Below are 20,415 nucleotides of genomic sequence, written 5' to 3' on the forward strand. Positions count from 1 at the left end.
TGGTGGGGGGTGCAGGGAGTGGTGTCTGTGAAGAGCGAAGAGAGAAGTTCTGAGGAAGGGTCACCGAAACCGAAACGTTAACTCTGTTTTCTCCTCCACAGATGCTGCCAGACCTGCTGAGCTTTTCCAGCAACTTTGTTTTGTTTCTGATTTACAGCATCCGCAGTTCTTTCGGTTTTTATTAAGAGAGAAGCAGAGTCTATGCTTCTGGTCTAGTATGAGTCTTCTTCAAACCTGAAATGGGCTGGAAAACAGTGTTCTTTTCACTTTTGTGGAGAAGGATCCAGGCCCGAAACGTCAGCCTTCCTGCTCCTCTGATGCTGCTTGGCCTGCTGTGTTCATCCAGCCCTACACTGTGTTATCTCTCTTCTTTTCACACTGTTGACAGATGTGGGGAGGAGAAAGTGGAGCAGGTTGTGTAGGAGCAAAAACAGAAGTTGCTGGAAAAGCTCAGCAGGTCTGGCAGCATCTGCGAAGAAAAAGATCAGAGTTTACGTTTCAGGTCAGGTCACCCTTCCTCAGAACTCTGGGCCCAGAGTAAAGGGCACAGGGAGTGATAATGTTAGTAGAGGAGCGATATATAGATGAAGAATAGGTGTTAATCGTAGATGTTAATAATGGAAAATAGATCAGCTCTGTTGAGAGTGAACAAGACACTGGGAGGTGGGTGGGAGGCACATGTGTACAGCAAGCTCCCACAAATAGTGAAGTGATAACAACTAGACCAACTTTTCATACTCTATGACACATCACTCTAGCCTCATCACAATGTTCGGGGTCATATTGAACTCTAGGGCTATAGCGCCAAAACCGAGGCAGACCCTCTAATGCATGACCGGTGAACTGCTGCTCAGTTGGAGGGGCCAACGTTTGGATGATGATATCCAAACTGAGGACAGCAGTCATCATTTGAAGTTTGGAATCTAGTGCGACCATTGGGCTATTCCCGAGATCAACGAGATCTCGTAGGCCTTACATATTCGGTGAATGTAGGCATACCTCTTCACTGAGACCTGAGGTAAAGATGGAATGGAGTCACATACCTCCATGACTGATCCTTCAGAACTGTACAGTGCAGCCAACACAGATTTCTGTAAATACAAAAGAAGACTCATGTCATTACAAAGGTCTTGTCTCTTTCATATAGATAGGATCTATCAGCTTCATTAACACTTAAGCCCATAAGATACAGAAGCAGGCCATTCAGCCCATCGAGTTTTCTCTGCATTGAGATCGTTGCTCAACATCACTCTCCTGTCTTTTCTCCATCACCCTCACTTCCTTTCCTGCTTAAAAATCTGTTTCTCTGAGCCTCAAATATACTGAATGACAGTCCTCTTAAAGAAGCTTCAGTGAAACATCTTGAGATGCATTTGTATAGCAGCTTTCACATCAATGCATTCGAGGCAGTTCAGGGTAAGTTCACCTGACTGATACCTGGGAAGTCAGGGTTAGTTTATGTGGTAAGGTTGAGCCTACACCCATTGGGAGGTAGAAAAAAACTGCAGAAGTCACCATAAGTTCTATTGGACCATAGGCTGCTCTCTCTCATTACAGAGACAGGCAACTGGTGGTGGTTTAACCTGGGGGTCTCCATGCCTCGGGTGAGGGGAGAGGTTGAGAAGGACAGTCCTTCATTTGGTAACCTCAGACCAGTGCAGGTATTGAGCCCATGCTGTTGGCACCACTCTGCAAACCTGGTATCCAGCCAACTGAACTGACCAAGACCTAAAAAGAATGGGAGGTAATCTGACTAAAGCCTTGAAGATCCTGAGGAGATATGGCAGGATGGATGCTGAGCTGTTTCCTATGGTGAGGGTTTCTATAAACAGGAGACACAGCTTAAAAATGAGGGAAGCCTTTTAAGATGGCGATGATGAGGATGTTTGTTGTCTCAGGCAGGGTCACGTTTCTGAGGAACTCTCTCACCCAGACAGCAGTGGTGGCAGGGATGTTGAATATTTTTAGGGCAGAGGTGAATAGATGGGCAAAGGAATCGAATGGAAACTGGGGGTCAGCAAGGATATACAGTTATGGGGACGATCAGGTTAACCATGATCCTATTGAATGGTGAGACCATGTACTGGGGCTGAATGGTTCACTCCTGATTCATAAGTTCATGGATTGCTGGGCATCTCAAGGTGCTTCACAGCCAATGAAGTCCTTTTCATCAATGCATTTTCACTCTTACGGTGTGGGATACGGGGCAGGCTCCCACAAACAGTCACGTGTTAGCTACCAGATAATCTGTTTTATGTACCACACAGCAGACTCTCACCTCGTCATGAGGTTCTGAGGTCAGATCCCACTCTAGGTCCACAGCCCCAAATCCAAGGCTGACACTCCACTGCAGCACCGAGGCAGTGCTGCTCTGTTAGAGGTGCTATCATTTGGGCTCCTTCTCCATTGGGCCTGCAGAAGCCCACCGCACTATTTCAGAGTTCTCCTCAGTGTCCTGGCCATTCGTTATCTCTCAAAGGACACCACAGGGAAACAGACTATCGGCTCATTATTACATTGCTGTTTGTGGGAACTTGCTGTGCATCAGTTCGTTTCTGCAACCCCTCCGCAGGTGATTCAGCCTCGAAAAGGCTTAGAAATGAGGATCTGCAGTGGACTATTCACTTCTTCAAGCCTGCTCCATCATTCAATATAATTATAGCACCACTTTCTCCCCATACCCCACGGTGCCTTTAAATATATAAAAATGCACCTCTCTTTTTGCTTAATGCATTCAGTGACCTGGCCTCCACAGCTTTCCATGGGAGGGAATTCCACAGGTTCACTACCCTCTGAATGAAAAATACGTTTCTCCATTTCAGTCCCAAATGGTCTACCCCATATCCTGAGACTGTGACCCCTGGACCTACACTCCCCACCCTGGGGAAATATCCTTGCAGAATCTTATCTTTTGCCGACCTGTTAGAATATACCATCTTCCCCACCCTGCCTTCTAAACTCTAGTGAAAACATTTTTTAAATGCATTCGCACAGTGCGGGTGTCATTGGCTGGGTCAGGGTGAGCCGGAGGGTCACTGCGCCTCATGGGGAGGGGGGAGGCCAGTCAACAATTTTCTGTTTGACCGCAGCTCTGGAGTCATGTGTAGGTCTGACCAGGTAAAGGCAGTGCAGCTAAAGGACATGAGTGAAACCAATTCCTCATGCTGAGGTGGCTTTCAAACCCCACCCGAGAATATTCGCTAGATGAATAGGCTAGGGATAACAACGAGGCCATCACCTCCGGCTGAGTTTTCAAAATTCCACTGGCTGTGAGGTGGTAAGTGAACTCCGGTGCTCAGAAAAGTTGCTGCAGATCTACACAATCTGTCCATGTCACTACCAAACCAGGGCTGCCTGGCCATTTTCCCTAACGACATTCCGAAATCGGAGGGGGCCGCCTACAGGCTGCAGGGCTGTTGGGGATATGCAGTACCGCACCCTCACCCACCCCAATCCCCCCCACCAAAGGCAGTTCAGTTACACTACAAGAACGCTCCACCCTCTCCCCAGCACAGGCCCCAGGCCACAGCACTTACTGATGCCACTTGAAATGAGTTTGTTGTCCCTCGGTGGTCCAGGTCATGACACATACACGACACAAACAAAGCCAAAATCTCCATGTCCCTGCCAATCCAGACATGAAAAGAAAACACATAACACATCAGAGTCCCACGTTTGGAATCAGCTCTGCTCTCCCCAGAGTGAGCGAGCTGTAGTGCCAGAGATATCCCTTTAAGAACCAAAAGAGCTGCGGATGCTGTAAATCAGGAACAAAAGCAAAGTTGCTGGAAAAGCTCAGCAGGTCTGGCAGCATCTGTGAAGGAGAAAAACAGAGTTAATTGTTTGGGTCCGGTGACCCTTCCTCAGAGATAAACCTTTCTTGGTTTGTGTTCGAAAGGGTGTTGTTAGCTCTGTTCAAATTTTACAACCACGCAGCATTTACCACGACAGGTTTTCCTAAACAAAGCACCCTTTTTCAATCCCGATTTTCAGAATCCCAGTGCTTAAACCTTATCCCATTCATTCCCACTGTGTAGATTCCCAATAAACCCAACACCTTCCCTTACATTCCCATTGTATACATTCTGAATGAAGTAAACCTTTCATTAATCATTCCCACTCAATCCTAAAGGAACAAACTTTATCCAATCACTCCCACTGAATCCCAATGGAACAAATCCTTTCCCTTTCACTTCCACTCAATCCCAGTGGAACAAACTCTTTCCCATTTACTCCCACTCAATCCCAGTGGAACAAACTCTTTCCCATTTACTCCCACTCAGTATGAATGGAACAAACCCTTTCCTATTTATTCCCACTCAATCCCAATAGATCAAACCCTTTTCCATTCACTCCCACTGAATTCCAATGGAACAAACCCTTTCCCATTTCTGAAGAATGGCCTAGGCCCAAAACTCCAGCCTTCCTGATCCTCTGATGTTGCTTGGCCTGCTGCATTCATCCAGCTCTACACCTTCTTATCTCAGATTCTCCAGCATCTGCAGTTCCTACTATCTCATTCCCATTTACTCCCATTTAATCCAACAGATGAAACAATTCCCAATCACTAATCCCACTGGGAAAATCTGAATCTCAGTGAACAAATCCATTTGCAATCATTCCTGTAGCACAGAATCCCAGTGGGCCTTACACAGTCCACTATATAAAATCCAAGTCTTTTCCTCTTGATTCATAATCCATAGAATTCCAGAGACTCAAACCCTATTCCTCTTCCTCCTCATTGTGAAGGTTTAATGTCTATGGAACCTCATTTCCTTTCTCTCTCTGCCCAGTTTATTTAGCTCTCTGATCAATTTCTATTTTCCAGAGTGTTGTTTGGACAAGGATCAAAGGACTGTATGGTTCAGCTGCATGTGTCCTGCTCAGAGGTCTCCAAGAGTCACTGTGTTCATTTCTGGGCTCTATACCCCAGGAAGGAAACACTGACCTTGGACAGTGAGATGTAAAAATCAACTTGAATGATCACAGGAGTGCAAGGAGTAAATTATAAGCCTTGGTGCACACAAACTGGGATTGTATTTCCTGGCATATAGAAGGTTAAGGGGTAATTTGGTCGAGGATTTCAAAGTTCTGAGAAAAAGAAATGGAATGGGCTCGATGGGCTGAATGGCTTCATTTTGTACTGTAGGGATTCTCTGGGATAAATGCTGAATTCCTCAACTCGGGGATACAAACAGAAGCCCCTTAGTCATGTTTTATCAGTCACCAAGTTCATGGCTGATCTGTTTGCTCGGCACACTCACCGACCCATAAGCCAGCTCAGTCCAGGAACAGGAGCACAGACTGAGGGTGGACAATGTCAAGGTTTAACCAGGCAACACTGAAGCAAGGAAAACATTCAGCAACAAAGACCTTTCACCAAATACTCCTGAGACTTTTAACTCTCATCCCTCTCCTGCGCACAAATTGTACAACAGATGGGCTCCTGCTGACTTGCAGTCCTTGACTGAACCACTGGAGGGAGCCAGAGACCTGTTCCTGGTCCTTGAATACAGGAGCTGGATGAACACAGCAGGACAAGCAGCATCTCAGGAGCATAAAAGCTGACGTTTTGGGCCTCGACCCTTCGTCAGAAAAGGGGGATGGGGAGAGGATTCTGAAATAAATAGGGAGAGACGGGGAGGTGGACCGAAGATGAATAGAGGAGAAGGGTAGGTGGAGGGGAGACAGACAAGTTAGAGGGGCGGGGATGGAGCCAGGAGAGGTGAGTGTAGGTGGGGAGGTAAGGAGGGGATTGGTCAGTCCAGGGAGGACGGACAGGTCAAGGAGGTGGGATGAGGTTAGTAGGTAGGAAATGGAGGTGCATCTTGAGGTGGGAGGAAGGGATGGGTGAGAGGAAGGACAGGTTAGGGAGGTGGGGACGAGCTGGGCTGGTTTTGGGATGCGGTGGGGGGAGGGGATATTTTGAAGCTGGTGAAGTCCACATTGATACCTTTGGGCTGCAGGGTTCCCAAGCGGAATATGGGTTGCTGTTCCTGCAACCTTCGGGTGGCATCATTGTGGCACTGCAGAAGGCCCAGGATGGACAGTTCCTCCCTCAGTTTCTTCTCTCAATGCCCAACATTCGCTCCCTCAGTATCTCCCTCACAGCTTCCTCTCTCTTTCTCCTTGGCTCTGCTTCCTCCTGTTCTCAATCTCCCCTTTTCCCAACATGGATTTCCTTCTCTCTCTCCTCCCTCCCTTCATTTCTGTCCCATCTTCCCTGGGCTCCCGCTTTGTTCCTCACATCCTTATTCCCTCCCACCCTCCCTCCATCATTCCCACCCTTCCTCATCATTCCCACCCTCCCTCCATCATTCTCACCCTCCCTCCCATCTTCCTCACCCTCCCTCCGTCATTCCCACACTCCCTCCGTTATTCTCACCATCCTTCCATCATTCTCACCCTTCCTCCCATCCTCCTCACCTTCCCTCTTAATCTCTTCCACCATCTCTCATTCCCTGCTCCCTCCATGCTCCCATGTCTCATTTCTTCCCGTCCATTCCTTTCTGTCTCTCTGTCCCTGGGGCTGACCCCTAGTGCCCTCCCTCCATGACTCCCCTGCCCCTGTACTTACTGTAAGTAGTCGAGAAGTGGTAAGTTTTTGAAGAGAAGGTAACAGAAGTGGGTGACAGAGAAGGCATGCATCCAGTTGTGATACGGAGGGTCTCTGTATCCCCGTCGAACCATCATGCAGAACCTGCCAAGACACAATGAGACAGCATCCTCAGTGCTCACGGCACGGTGGCTCAGTGGTTAGCTGCCTCACAGTGCCAGGGACCCAGGTTCAATCCCAAACTCCGGTGAGTGTCTGTGCGGAGTTTGCACATTCTCCAGGTTCTCTGGTTTCCTCCCACAGTCCAAAGATGTGCAGGTTCGGTGGACTGGCCACAGGAAGTGCACTGGGATAGAGTAGGGGGATGAGTCTGGGTGGGATGCTCTTCAGAGAGCCGATGTGGGCCCGATGGGCCAAATGGCCTGTTTCCATACTGTAGGGATTCTAACATTTCTGGAACATTCTTCCACCAACAGGGCCCCAACCCCCAAGCATTACATGTGTTGGGGGGGCGGGGTGGAGAGCTTTTTAGGAATTCTGGTGCATGGGGGAATTGACAGGACACTATGATTGGATGGCAGGAACATGGAATGTAGAAGCAGGCCATTCGGCCACTTGAGCCTGTTCTGCACTGTGGCTGATAGCCTTCCCTTACCAAGAATTTATCAACCACTGCCCTTACAAATATTCAAACATATTCTGCTCCCACCCAGTCTGCAGGAAGGAAGTTCCACGGACAGGGATAATTTCTCCTCCAATCTATTTCAAATGGGCAACATCTTAATGTTAAACACAGAGGGTGGCCATTTATCCCGCCGTGTCTGTACTGGCCCTGCTATTACAACCTCATCGTCCCGGCTTTCTCACTGTTAATGAGGCACGTGAATCCCAATCTACCCCAGGGTCCAACTGCCGCTTGAGAGTTGGTAAGGAACCAAAGTCCGTGGCAGTGAGGAGCTGGCCCATGCTCCCTCTCTTGGAGGGCGGCAAACTGTGAATGCCCCCAGGGTTCTCCACGAGCAACTTGCCCCTTGGGCAGCTTGGCATTGTTAAAATCACCCCTGTCAGCCTCTGTTACATCCACCCCTCTCGCACTGTGGCTGATAACAGTCTCCCTCCTGCTCCGTGCGCCTCACCATCTCTGCTCCGGTCTTTACGATGATTTACAGGTTTTCTACAGTTTTGGAGTGGACCTGTAGCTCGGGTTGTGGGTGCTGAGGTTGGTTGGCCCATCGAGCTGGTTTGGGGTTCTGCAGACGTTTCGTCACTGTGCTGGTGCAGCCCCCGATGAAGCGTCAGTGTGTTTTCCCGCCTGGTTTGTAAACTCTGGGGTCCGTTGAGCTGAACTGCCTCACTTCCAGTTTTCCTCCGTAGTGGAATGCATATGGGGTCGAGTTCTATGCGTCTGTTGGTGGCTTTCATCGTGGAGTACCGGGCTTCTGCCTGCCTTTGATGTACAGGGATGATGGTGGCACAGGTGTTAGGCTGGGGTGGAAAGGAGTCAGAAATCGCACTGCACCAGGTTCATAGTCCAACGGGTTTCTTTGAAAACTCAAGCTTCGTGTGATTTCTGACTTTGATGATTTAAGGAGGGCAGTGAAAAATGTTTGGGAGGTGTAGAGGGTTCAATGTTGGTCCCTGACACTGGGGTACAGGAGAAAGCAGAGGATTCCCTATCCCAGTAATCCACCAAAATAGAATGTTTATCCTTACCCCCGAGACGGTAAGAAATAGGAGCAGCAGCCATTCGGCCCATTAAACCTACACCACCACTTCCCCGCGTCCTCCCTGAATCACTTCTGTGGAAACTTAGATGTATTACTCTTGATTTATTCATCTTCAGTTGTGAACAGTTGAGCCCGCGACAGAAAGTGTCCTGCACCGCCTCAGCAGTCACAGATGCTCCGTTTTTGCCCACTCCCTGTGGCTGTGCCCACATCCATGCTATTCTATCACCTCCAACTCCACAAGCCCCGAAAATAGAGCAAAGAACTGTGGATTGCTGGAGATCTCAAACAAAAACAGAAATTGCTGGTGAAATGCAGCAGGTATGGCAGCATCTGAGTTATGGGTTTCTCCAGAAATTTCTGTATTTGTCCCTTCAGTAACCCCTTTGTGTGGCACCTGGTTGAATGCCTTTTGGAAATTCGGGTTTACTGCATCTACTTGTTCCCCCTTATCTATCCTAATTCTCACAATAATCCAATAAATTTATCAATCCACGTTAACTCACTCTGATCATAATCCTCCTGCCTGGTTTTGAAGCCAAAGTGGATAATCTCCCATGTAGATTCTCTACAGTGTGGAAACAGGCCCTTCGGCCCAACAAGTCCATGCTGTCCCTTGAAGCAACCCACCCAGACCCATCCCCCTATGACCCACACATCCCTGAACACTACGGGCAATTTAGCATGGCCGATCCACCTAGCCTGCACATCTTTGGACTGTGGGAGGAAACCGGAGCACCCGGAGGAAGCCCACACAGACACGGAGAGAATGTGCAAACTCCACACAGACAGTTGCCCGAGGCTGGAATCGAACCCGGGTCCCTGGCGCTCTGAGGCTGCAGTGCGAATCGCTGTACCGCCCCACAAAGTGATACACTTAACAAGAGAGGCAGAAGCGGCAATGATAATAATGGTTCTGGAATGTTCTCACTGCGGTCTGGAAGAGGAGGAGAGAGGAATCCTACCTTGTTAAAGTCGGCACTTCTATCTTGTAGGTGACGATGAATTTCATGTCCTCTGCCATACTTAGTATTGCCTGGAACCAGGAAGAGAAAAGATGTGCATTAACAACCAACAACATCACCAGGATGGAGTAGGCGCTGACCACATGGCATATGCTCAAGACAAGAATCAATACTCTACACAGTAACTGAGATGAAGCAATCGCAAGGAATTCCCTGGGTTAGAGAATGCAGGTATTACAGTCATGTCAGGGAGTTAGGGTGAGCAGTGGCGATGGATTTCGCACAGTGGACAGTTTTGGATCCCTTAGCTATAGAATGATACACTGGCATTGGAGTGTGTGTGTGTGTGTGTGTGTGTGTGTGTGTGTGTGTGTATATGTGTCTGTATGTATGTGTGTGTGTCTTTGTGTGTGCGCATGTGTCTGTTGGCATGTGCGAATGTGTGTGTGCGCGTCTGTGAGCGTGTGCACACACACGTGTGTATGCGTCTGTGAGCATGTGCACACGTGTGTGCACGTGTGTATGTGCACGTGTGTGTGCGTATCTGTGTGTTCGCGTGTGTGTGCGTCTCTGTATGGTTGCATATGTGTGTGCTCATGCGTGTATGTATGGACATGTCTGCACACGTGTGTATGTGACACCAAATCAATGGTTTAATTGCTTGTTAAATTTGTATTTAAATCAATATGAACTAAATTAATCTATAAGACTGGCTTTCTCAGTCTTTGGCTGTAAGTTTATTTTAATGCATTCTGTGGGATGACTGACAGACAAGGGCTCCTCCCACCTTAGGCATGATGAGATTAATCTGTAAATGGATAATCTGGGATCATGCTGTAAAATGAGCAATGTGAAAGCCTACTATCTCTGTAACAATTTTAACCCCACTGTGAAACCTCTTCTAAGGATGCCCTCCTTAAAGCCTACTATCAATATGAATGTGGGTTGAAGTTCATGCAGTTATTTCATTACCGATGAATTTCATTCACACTTTCGAAAATTTAGAATCGATCCCCATGAACAGGATAAATGCTGAGAGGATGTTTCCCCTCATGAGAGAGATTAGGACCAGAGGGGCATAGCCTCAGTATAAAGGGGCACCAACCTAACACTGGTTTGAGGAGGGATTTGTTCTCTCAGAGGGTTGTGAGGCTTTGGAACTCCTTGTCGCAGAGAGCTGTGGGGGCAGAGTCCCTGTGTATATTTAAGGCTGAGACAGATTCTTGATCAGTCGGCGAATCAAGGATTACAGGGAAAGGGCAGGAAAGTAAACGTGAGGAGTGTCGGACATGCCATGCTCCTGTTGAATGGTGGATCCAGCTTGAGGGGCCAAATGGCCTTCTCCTGTCCCTATTTCTTGTGGTATTAAGATCTGTGCCCCATAACCCTCAACCCTTGTCAATCATTAATCTCACTAAATCAGTCTTGACATTTTGCCAATGACCCAGCCTGCAGCGGTCCTTTGGTAAATAAATTCCACAGAGCTGCTGTGGGGAGGATTCTCTCCTCACTTCTATTTGGCACGGTGTCTCAGGGGTTAGCACTGCAGCCTCACAGCACCAGAGACCCAGGTTCAATTCCAGCCTCGGGCAACTGGAGTTTGAACATTACAGCACATTTGCATCTGTTTCTTCCCAGGTGCTCCAGCTTCCTCCAACAGTCCAGTGAGGTGCAGGCTAGCTGGATTGGCCATGCAAAATTGCGCACAGAGTCCGGGGATGTGTAGGTTAGCCATCGGAAATACAGGGATGGGGTGGGTTTGGGTGGGATGCTCTTCAAAGCTTTAGTCTGGGCTGATTCTTTTTTACCTCATTCACTCACAGGATGAGGGTGTGGCTGTCTCAGGGCAGCATTTATTGCCCATCCCCAATTGCCCAGAGGGCAGTTAAAAGTGAACCACACTGCTGTGGGTCTAGAGTCACTTGTAGGCCAGACTGGGTAAAGATGGCAGTTTCCTTCCCTAGATATTTTTATTGAATTCACATTCCACCATCTGCCATGATTCGGACCCAGGTGCCCAGTAATGGTCTCTACACACGATGGCCTCACTGTAGGGATTCTATGATGATGATGTGGGGGCTTCCTCCATTTTTAAACTAATTCCCCTTACCCTACATTCTCCCACGGAAGGTGACATATTCGTTGACCCCACTTGGGGTGTTTTAGGTCTCGGAGGGGAGCATGTGTCCCCTCGCCCAGTAAAGTGGGGGCCCAACCCTAGAGGCTTCACGCCCCTTTCACCTGTGAGATTTACCCACCAGCCTAAAACACTGGTAGGTCCAGGTGGTTGGGACATGGCAGCAGGCACAATGCCCAACCGCCCCCCCCCCCCCCCCCGCCCATTACGAACAAAGACAGGAAGAAAGGATTGAAGCCTCCACATTTTGGGTGGGGGGTGTTGCCATGCATATATTGAGAGCTCCTTTCCCAAAGACGCACCCCACCCACCTCACCCCTCCCACTCTACCTATCCTAAAGATCCTAAACATCTGAAACCCTGTCCCCGCCAGGGTCTAGGATCTCTCCCCACCCCAGATCATTGGGAACCCCCCCTCCCCCTCCCTCTCCAACAAGGATGGTTACCAGAGCGGCCACTTTGGCGTGTGTAAGGACATGGCCCAAGGGAGGCTGCATTATCGAACCAATACAATCCGCCCACTGAGTATCATAACTGCACTGTGGGGTGGAGGAATTCTCTGACATTGAAGGCAATTCAGAGGGAGTTCACTCGACTGATCCTGGGGATGGAGGGACTGTCTTATGAGGAGAGACTGAGTGGGCTGGGCCTGTACTCATTGGAACTTAGAAGAATGAGAGGAGACATTATTGAAACGTAAAAGATTCTTAGGGGACTCTGACGAAGAGTCACCTAGATTTGAAACATTACCTTGCTCTCTCTTTGCATGGATGCTGTCTGACCTGCTGTGATTTCCAACATGTTCTATTTTCATTTTTAGGGGATGTGACAGGGCAGAAGAACAGGGGAGAGGATGTTACTCCTTCTGAGAGACTCTAGGACCAGGGGACATCATCTCAGAATCAGGGGTCGCCCATTTAAGGCAGAGGCAGATTAGAATTTTTTTCCTCTCGGGGTGGGGTGGTTTGGTGAATCTATGCAGTTCTTTGCTGTCGAGGCTGGGTCATTGAGTATATTCAAGGCTGACGCAGACAGATTTTTAAACAGTAAGGGAATCGCGGGTTACAGGAAAAGGCAGGAGAGTGGAGTTCAGGATTATCAGAGCAGGTTCAATCTCAATCTTGAATGACAGAGAAAAATTGATGGGCTGAATGGTCCACTTTAGCTCCTACACTTTTTTGTCCTATGAGGAGATGAGCATTCCCCACCATCTCAAACCACACCCCTGTAAAATCCAGCCCGCCTTCCCACAACCAGCCCAGCTCTTCCCCTCCACCCACTGCATCCCAAAACCAGTCCAACCTGTCTCTGCCTCCCTAACCTGTTCTTCCTCTCACCCATCCCTTCCTCCCACCCCAAGCCGCACCTCCATCTCCTACCTACTAACCTCATCCCACCTCCTTGACCTGTCCGTCTTCCCTGGACTGACCTATCCCCTCCCTACCCCCCCACCTATACTCTCCTCTCCACCTATCTTCTTTTCTCTCCATCTTCGATCCGCCTCCCCCTCTCTCCCTATTTATTCCAGAACCCTCTCCCTATCCCCCTCTCTGATGAAGGGTCTAGGCCCGAAACGTCAGCTTTTGTGCTCCTGAGATGCTGCTTGGCCTGCTGTGTTCATCCAGCTTCACACTTTGTTATCTTGGATTCTCCAGCATCTGCAGTTCCCATTATCACCGCCTTCCCACCCTGTCTAATTCTCGAAAGAATCTTGTATGTCTCACTAAAATCATCTCTCCTTCTTCTAAACTCCAATGATATAGGTCCTGCCTGTCCAAACTTCCCTTATGAACACAGCAGACAAATAGGCCTACCTGTCTAAGCTGGTCCTAATGCACCACTCAAGCTTCACCAAGGTCCCCAGACTGGCCCACAGCTCCACATGTCCTCTAGTCCTTTGTCCCTCATATGCTCAGCTAGATTCCCTTCCAATGGGTCTACCTTCCAACTAGACTTTGCAGAGTGAAGTCTACACTCTCACCAGTCTCTGGGGAAGGAACATAACCTTCTTCTGTTAAGGAATGGATGAGGGAGAGGGTTTGGATCCAGCAATAAACCTACCATAGTCGTGATTTCCTCAGGAAGGGAGCGGGGGGTGAAGGAGAATGTGGAAAAGTCTGGATGAATCTCATCCACTGGTTGTATCCCGTATCTCAGCATTTTCGTGACCTCATCGTTTGTTACCTGCTTGGAAATACACACCCATTAGCAACAGGAAGGCAACTCAAATGACTTGATGAGATCCTCGATCATCTGGAGCCTACTCACCTTGGGCACTCAATCCATTCCGAGGACAAGAACAAACCAGGACCCTCCGACAGCGGCGCTCCCTCAGCACTGACCCTCAGACAGTGCGGCGCTCCCTCAGCACTGACCCTCCGACAGTGCCCCCTCCCTCAGCACTGACCCTCCGACAGTGCGGCACTCCCTTGCAGCGCTCCCTCAGCACTGACCCTCCAACAGTGCGGCGCTCCCTCAGCACTGACCCTCCAACAGTGCCCACTCCCTCAGCACTGACCCTCCGACAGTGCGGCGCTCCCTCAGCACTGACCCTCCGACAGTGCGGCGCTCCCTCAGCACTGACCCTCCGACAGTGCGGCGCTCCCTCAGTACTGACCCTCCGACAGTGCGGCGCTCCCTCAGCACTGACCCTCCGACAGTGCGGCACTCCCTCAGCACTGACCCTCCGACAGTACTGCATTCTGTACCAGTCTGGGTTGAAGTTCAGAGTGAAACTGTGTAGGGAAATGCAGAGGCTTCCTCACCTTCATATGGTACATCATCATTTCATTCGCCAAGTGACTCCTGTATTGGGCTTCATGAACCTTCTTGTACAACAACGACTGGAAGGAGAGGCAGGAATATTCGGAAGATCAGTTTCACGCTTGGTAATGACCATGATATGTATACAGTTCATCACCTCAGAAAGTGCGCCCCCTTCATCAATAATCTCCCAACAGTTATGTGGTTGTAACAATCCTCCATTATTTCAAAACCCAGCCCTCCCTCTGGCTGCCTTCAAATACACAATCATGGAACCTTAATTCTGTTCCTGCATCTTATGTTCTTACAGTCTTATGCAAATTCCCCTCCGAGCCACTCACCACCCTGTCTTGGAAATATATCGCTGTTTCTTCACTGTCACTGGGTTAAAATCCTGGTATTGCCTCCCTAACGACATTATGGGTCAACCCATCTGACATGGACTGCAGCGGTTCAAGAAGGCAGCTCACCCCCACCTTCTCAAGGGGCAGCTGGGGACAGGCAATCAACGCTGGGTCCACATTCCATCAGCAAATAAAAGAAATTTGCCCTCCCAATCACTTGCTGTACCTGCATACTAATATTTTATGATTCACGTACCGAGACACCCAGATCCCTCTCTAGCTCAGAGTCCACTTAAATAATATGCTGCCTTTCTACTCTTCCTGCTAAAATGAATGAGTTCACTTTTTCCCATGTTATACTCCATCTGCCATGTTATTATCCATATTGCTTCACCTATCCACATCACTTTGCAGACTCCCTGTGTCCTCTTTAGTACCAGGGGAACTTAGCTGCCATTATTTGGGTCCCACTCACCCAAATCATTGACATAGACTGTAAAATGTGACCCCCAACACTGATCCCCATGGCACACCTCTTGTTCCATCTCCCCAACCTGTGAACAATTCATCAATGCCAACATTCTGTCACCAACCAATCCCATACTCTAGTTAACATGTTAACCCGAATGTTATTTTGTGGAGGGCCGTTTGATTTGGCAATGTGTCCAATGCCCCAGAAATCCGAGTATACCATACCTACACATCCCTTTAATCCATCTTGTTTGTTATTTCTTCAAAAAAACTTTGACAGCTTAATCACACAAGATTTCCCTTTCACAGAACCATCGTGAATCTGCCTGACAGTACTGAGTGCTGAGGTCCCTATACAATCTTGACCAGGATAGACTGAGTGCTTGAGAGCCTCACTGGGGGCATGCTGGAGCAGGATAGTCTGCAATTATCGAAGACGCTGGGGATATTCTGGGAGAGGAGAGTGAAGGCAGCAACGGTCATAGTCCCTACACTACTAGGGAGCAGTGGGATTCTGAATCTACCTTTTTACGGCTTCTGGTGCCTTGAAATTATCCTAACAGAGGCAGCCCCTTCATCAACAGCAGGCCAAGCAGCATCAGAGGAGCTGGAAGGCTGACATTTTGGGCCTAGACCCTTCTTCAGAAAAATGTTCATCCAGCTCTATGCCTTGTTATCTCAGATTCTCCAGCATCTGCAGTTCCTGCTATCTCAGCCCCTTTATCAGTTTTGTTTGGATACTCACCAGAGCATGAAGTAAGGGCAGTGTATTCTGTACCAGCATCAGCTCTCACCTAGCCTGCATTCAACTTGCCCCCCCCCCCTCAAAATCCAACTCTGCCAGTCTAACATTTGCCAAGTACAGTCCAATTGATATTCCACTCCTTGTGTCAGGAATCCTGCTGCTGAGTCTGACCTCCCGCTCCTCAGGCTGAGATCCCATTCCTAAGGCCAACATGCCACTCTTTAGTCCAACATGCCACTCCCCCCTCTAACATCCCAGTCCCCAGTCCAACGTTCCATTCCTTCGACCGATATCCCATTCCCCAGTCTGACATACCACTCCTCAGTCTGACTTCCCACTCCCCAGTCCAACATCCCATTCCTGAGTCAGACTTCCCACTCCCCAGTCTGACATCCCATTCCTGAGTCAGAATTCCCACTCCCCAGTCTGATATCCCACTCGTCAGTCCAACATCCCACTCCTTAGTCCGATATCCCATTCCCCAGTCCGACATCCCTCTTGTTAGTCCAACATGCCACTCCCCCCAACATCCGAATCCCCAGTCCAACATTCCATTCCTTCGTCCGATATCCCATTCCCCAGTCCGGCATCCCACTCCCCAGTCCGACATCGCACTCCTAAAATGTTGCAAAGGCTGAGCTTACAATCCGTTGGAGTTTATAAGAACGTGAGAAGATGGAATTGAAGCAACCAAGCTCCTGAGAGGATTTGACCATGTCGGTGCCTAGACAATGTCTCTCCTTGTGGGAATGACTCGAACCGGGGATGAGGGGGAGCAGAATTTAAGCATAACGTGTCTCCTGAGTTCTGTTTCCCTAGGATGGACGGAGGTAGGGTCATTGAGTGTTTTAAGGCAAAGGAAGATGAACTGAGAAGGGAAGCAAAGGTTATGGGGAAAGGGTGGGGAAGGGAAGTTGAGGCCACATCAGTTCAACCATGATTGCATTGAAAGGTATAGCATGCCAACCCCGAAAGCAGTGCAGAGAACCCTTTCTGAACAGCTTCCATTGTGTTTATATCAATGTTTAGCAGCCGGGTTCAACATGAACAGGGATGGTGAATGTGGATGAATGACCTAGTCCAGCTCTAAACTCATCTGTCTGGCAAGCTTGCAAGTGTAGGATGTCTCTGTCCCCCGTACTCACATGAGCAATGCTGATCCCACAGTAAATGGAGAAGGCCAGAGCTAAATCTTCATCAAACTTTGTAAACCAGGGTCCGTTTATCTTGTTACACAGCTCTGCCACTCCTACAATCTCTGTGCAAAGGAGAACAACAGGAATCAGAATACAAGCAAAACTTGATGTTGGGAAGATGCCATTCTGACCCGTAATTATTCAGGCCACTCCATGGCATGTTTACTTTAGTATCCAACCACTTGGGGCTGGGACAACTCAGGAAATGTGGCTACGAACTTACACACAGCAAACTCCCACCAAGGTGAAGGGTAAGGTATTGCAGGAGATCCTTAGGCTGCTGTCTCATTAGACAGACAGAGAGAGATGACTGGTGGCGGTTTAACGTGAGGGTCACCACCAGCCCTCAGGTGAGGGGAGATGTTGAGACAGTGACAGAAACGTCAGTCAGTACTAGAGCTGAGCCCACACTGTCAGTGTCACTCTGCATTGCACGCCGGCCAACTGAGCTAAGTGTTCGTCTCCTACACCAGCACAGTGATAATTACCACATAATCTGGTGAGGTGATGTTGATCTAGTGATGCTGGGGAGAACACCCTCTACTTTTCATGTCAGCCAAGCAGATCCCTTGGGCCAAATGGCCTGCTCTGCACTACAATCATTTGTAAATTCATTGAAATCATGTCGCGTGAATTTTACACTCAAGAGGACGGGGAGGCCCATTTACAGTTGCTGTGAGCGAATTGGGTTCTTATGACATTCACAAATGATGGATATTCATCACATTTACTCCTGTTTGGGAACTGTTTGGGTTCTACAGAAATGATACATAGTTTTGACTCATGTTTCTATATTTTATGTGTTAGGAAGGCAGGAGGGTGAGGATTTTAGTTTCAGTTTAGAATTGCTCTGTGCGTGGTAAGAGAGATTATTTTTAATGAGATCCTTAAAATCCTTGAGGTAAATAGTTCGATTCATCAGAAAAAAAAATCCGATGTTGCCAAGAAACAGGAGTCCACAGTCACAGAATATCAGAACAATCTAGGAGTCAGAGACTTCATCAGACAGAAAATATCTTCAACAGAAAAATTGTTGCCAGTTTAGCAGTCCCCGGAGCAGTCAGGGCTAGGGGAACAAACTCATGGGTATACTATAACAAGGTGTAGAGCTGGATGAACACAGCAGGCCAGGCAGCATCAGAGGAGCAGAAAAGCTGGCGTTTAGGGTCTGGACCCTCCTTCTCTCTGGAAGCTATTTCTAAAGAAAGGTCCCGACCCGAAACGTCAGCTGTCTTGCTCCTCTGACGTTGCTTAGCATAGAACATTGAACACGACAGTGCAGTACAGGCCCTTTGGCCCTCGATGTTGTGCCAACCTGTGAAACCAATCTAAAGCCCATCTAACCTACACTATTCCATTATCATCAATATGTTTATCCAATGACCATTTAAATGCCCTTAATGTTGATGAGTCTACTACTGTTGCAGGCAGGGTATTCCACGCCCTTACTACTCTCTGAGTAAAGAAACTACCTCTGACTTCTGTCCTATATCGATCACCCCTCAATTTAAAGCTATGTCCCCTCGTGCTAGCCATCTCCATCAGAGGAAAAAGGCTCTCACTGTCCATCCTATCTAATCCTCTGATCATCTTGTATGTCTCTATCAAGTCACCCCTTAACCTTCTTCTCTCTAACGAAAACAGTTTCAAGTCTGTCAGCCTTTCCTCAAAGACCTTCCCTCCATACCTGGCAACATCCTGCTAAATGTCCTCTGCACCCTTTCCAATGCTTACACATCCCTCCTATGTTGCGGCGAACAGAACTGTACACAATACTCCAAGTGCGGTCACACCAGAGTTTTGTACAGCTGCAACATGACCTCAAGGCTCCGAAACTCAGTTCCTCTACCAATAAAACCTAACACATTGTACACCTTCTTAACAACCCTATCAACCTGGGTGGCAACTTTCGGGGATCTATACACGTAGACACTGGGATCTCTCTGCTCATCCACACTACCAAGAATCTTACCATTAGCCCTGTACTCTGTATTCCTGTTACACCTTCCAAAGTGAATCACCTCACACTTTTCCGCATTAAACTCCATTTGCCACCTCTCAGCCCAGCTCTGCAGCTTATCTATGTCCCTTTGTAACCTACAACATCCTTCCGCACTATCCACAACTCCATCGACTTTAGTATCATCCGCAAATTTACTAACCCATCCTTCTACGTCCTCATCCAGGTCATTTATAAAAATGACAAAACAGATGCGTGCGGTACACCACTATAACTGAACTCCAGGATGAACATTTCCCACCAACCATCACCCTCCGTCTTCTTCCAACCAGCCAATTCTTCATCCAAACTGCTAAATCACCCTCAATCCCATACCTCTGTATTTTCTGCAATAGCCTCCCGTGGCCTGCTGTGTTCATCCAGCTCCACACCTTGTTATCTCAGACTCCAGCATCGGCAGTTCCCACTACCTCTGAAACCCATAGGTATGTTTGGAAGAAAATTCCAAAGCAGGGTGTGAGGCATGTGCTAAAGACAATCCCGATGAGTGAATGCAGGCATTTTCTCACACGAAACTGACTTCACTCACGGCATCTGAACAAGGAGCTTTAAAGTGAAGTCAGGGGTGGTCCTTCACTGATGTTTGAATATCTGTAAGGTTGTTGATATTTGGAATAAGATTTTTTCAAATACTTTCTTTAACATAGTATTTTGCTTTTCTTTTGTATGGTAAACCTTCAATGTTCTTTTGTTAGACATACATTGACAGCCTCTTTGGAATATGATCAATGATTGGCTATCACAATAAATCAAAAAGAAAAAAATGAAAAACTATGGTCTATCAAGGCAGGTCTCACTCTGGGATCTGACTTGTTCAAGTTAGCATCAGGTAGATCAGAATGTATCTTATCAAATTTCAAATGATCAGCTTTATTGAGTAATATGTTGGACTGTGTGGGTTACAAACAGATGGTGGCCATTCAGCCCCTCAACTGGTTCACCATTTGCTCAGTTCATGGTTGAATGGCCACCAACTCTCAGTCAGTACGACCTAATATTCTTATAAAACTACTGCGATGGTCTTCGGAGAATAAATAAAGTCATATTCACTTGAAACAAAGCCTGAAGATTTCTGGAAAAGCTTTACCCCTTGCTGTCTCTGGATACTTGCAAGAATCCCAAATTTCAAACAAGGACAACAATATATGAAGGGTTGTTTTTTCTGGCCAGAGGCCTGTGACCAGCAGTGTTCCAAAGGGATTGGTGCTGGGTCCACTGTTTTCTGTCATTTGTATAAACAATATGCATGAGAATTCAGGAGGCAAGGTTAGTAAGTTTGCAGATAACACCAAAACTGGTGATATAGTGCACAGTGAGTGAGGTTATCAAAGATTACAAAGGGACGTTGATCAATTGGGTCAATGGGCTGAGGAGTGACAGAACGAGCTTAGTTTGGGTAAATACAAGGTATTGCATTTTGGTAAAGCAAACAATGACAGCAATTCTACAATTAATGGTAGGGCTTTGGGAAGCGCTTTCGAACAGAGCGAC

General features: G+C 48.0%; 1 protein-coding gene across 5 annotated transcripts in view; it reads right to left on the reverse strand.

Annotated features, from left to right (window-relative positions):
* LOC125453591 (cGMP-dependent 3',5'-cyclic phosphodiesterase) overlaps nucleotides 1-20,415 on the reverse strand; it is a 296,672-nt gene that overhangs the window by 26,476 nt on the left and 249,781 nt on the right. For all 5 annotated transcript variants that reach the window (XM_059646853.1, XM_059646852.1, XM_059646854.1 and 2 more), the window contains 7 exons: nucleotides 16,854-16,966; nucleotides 14,151-14,228; nucleotides 13,447-13,569; nucleotides 9,249-9,319; nucleotides 6,578-6,700; nucleotides 3,537-3,624; nucleotides 1,044-1,091 (listed from right to left, as the gene is read on the reverse strand). In XM_059646853.1, coding sequence (XP_059502836.1) covers nucleotides 1,044-1,091; nucleotides 3,537-3,624; nucleotides 6,578-6,700; nucleotides 9,249-9,319; nucleotides 13,447-13,569; nucleotides 14,151-14,228; nucleotides 16,854-16,966 — 644 coding nt within the window. The remainder of the gene's footprint in view (nucleotides 1-1,043; nucleotides 1,092-3,536; nucleotides 3,625-6,577; nucleotides 6,701-9,248; nucleotides 9,320-13,446; nucleotides 13,570-14,150; nucleotides 14,229-16,853; nucleotides 16,967-20,415) is intronic.

The sequence above is a fragment of the Stegostoma tigrinum genome, chromosome 6 (assembly GCF_030684315.1).
Source record: "Stegostoma tigrinum isolate sSteTig4 chromosome 6, sSteTig4.hap1, whole genome shotgun sequence".
Lineage (NCBI taxonomy): Eukaryota > Metazoa > Chordata > Chondrichthyes > Orectolobiformes > Stegostomatidae > Stegostoma > Stegostoma tigrinum.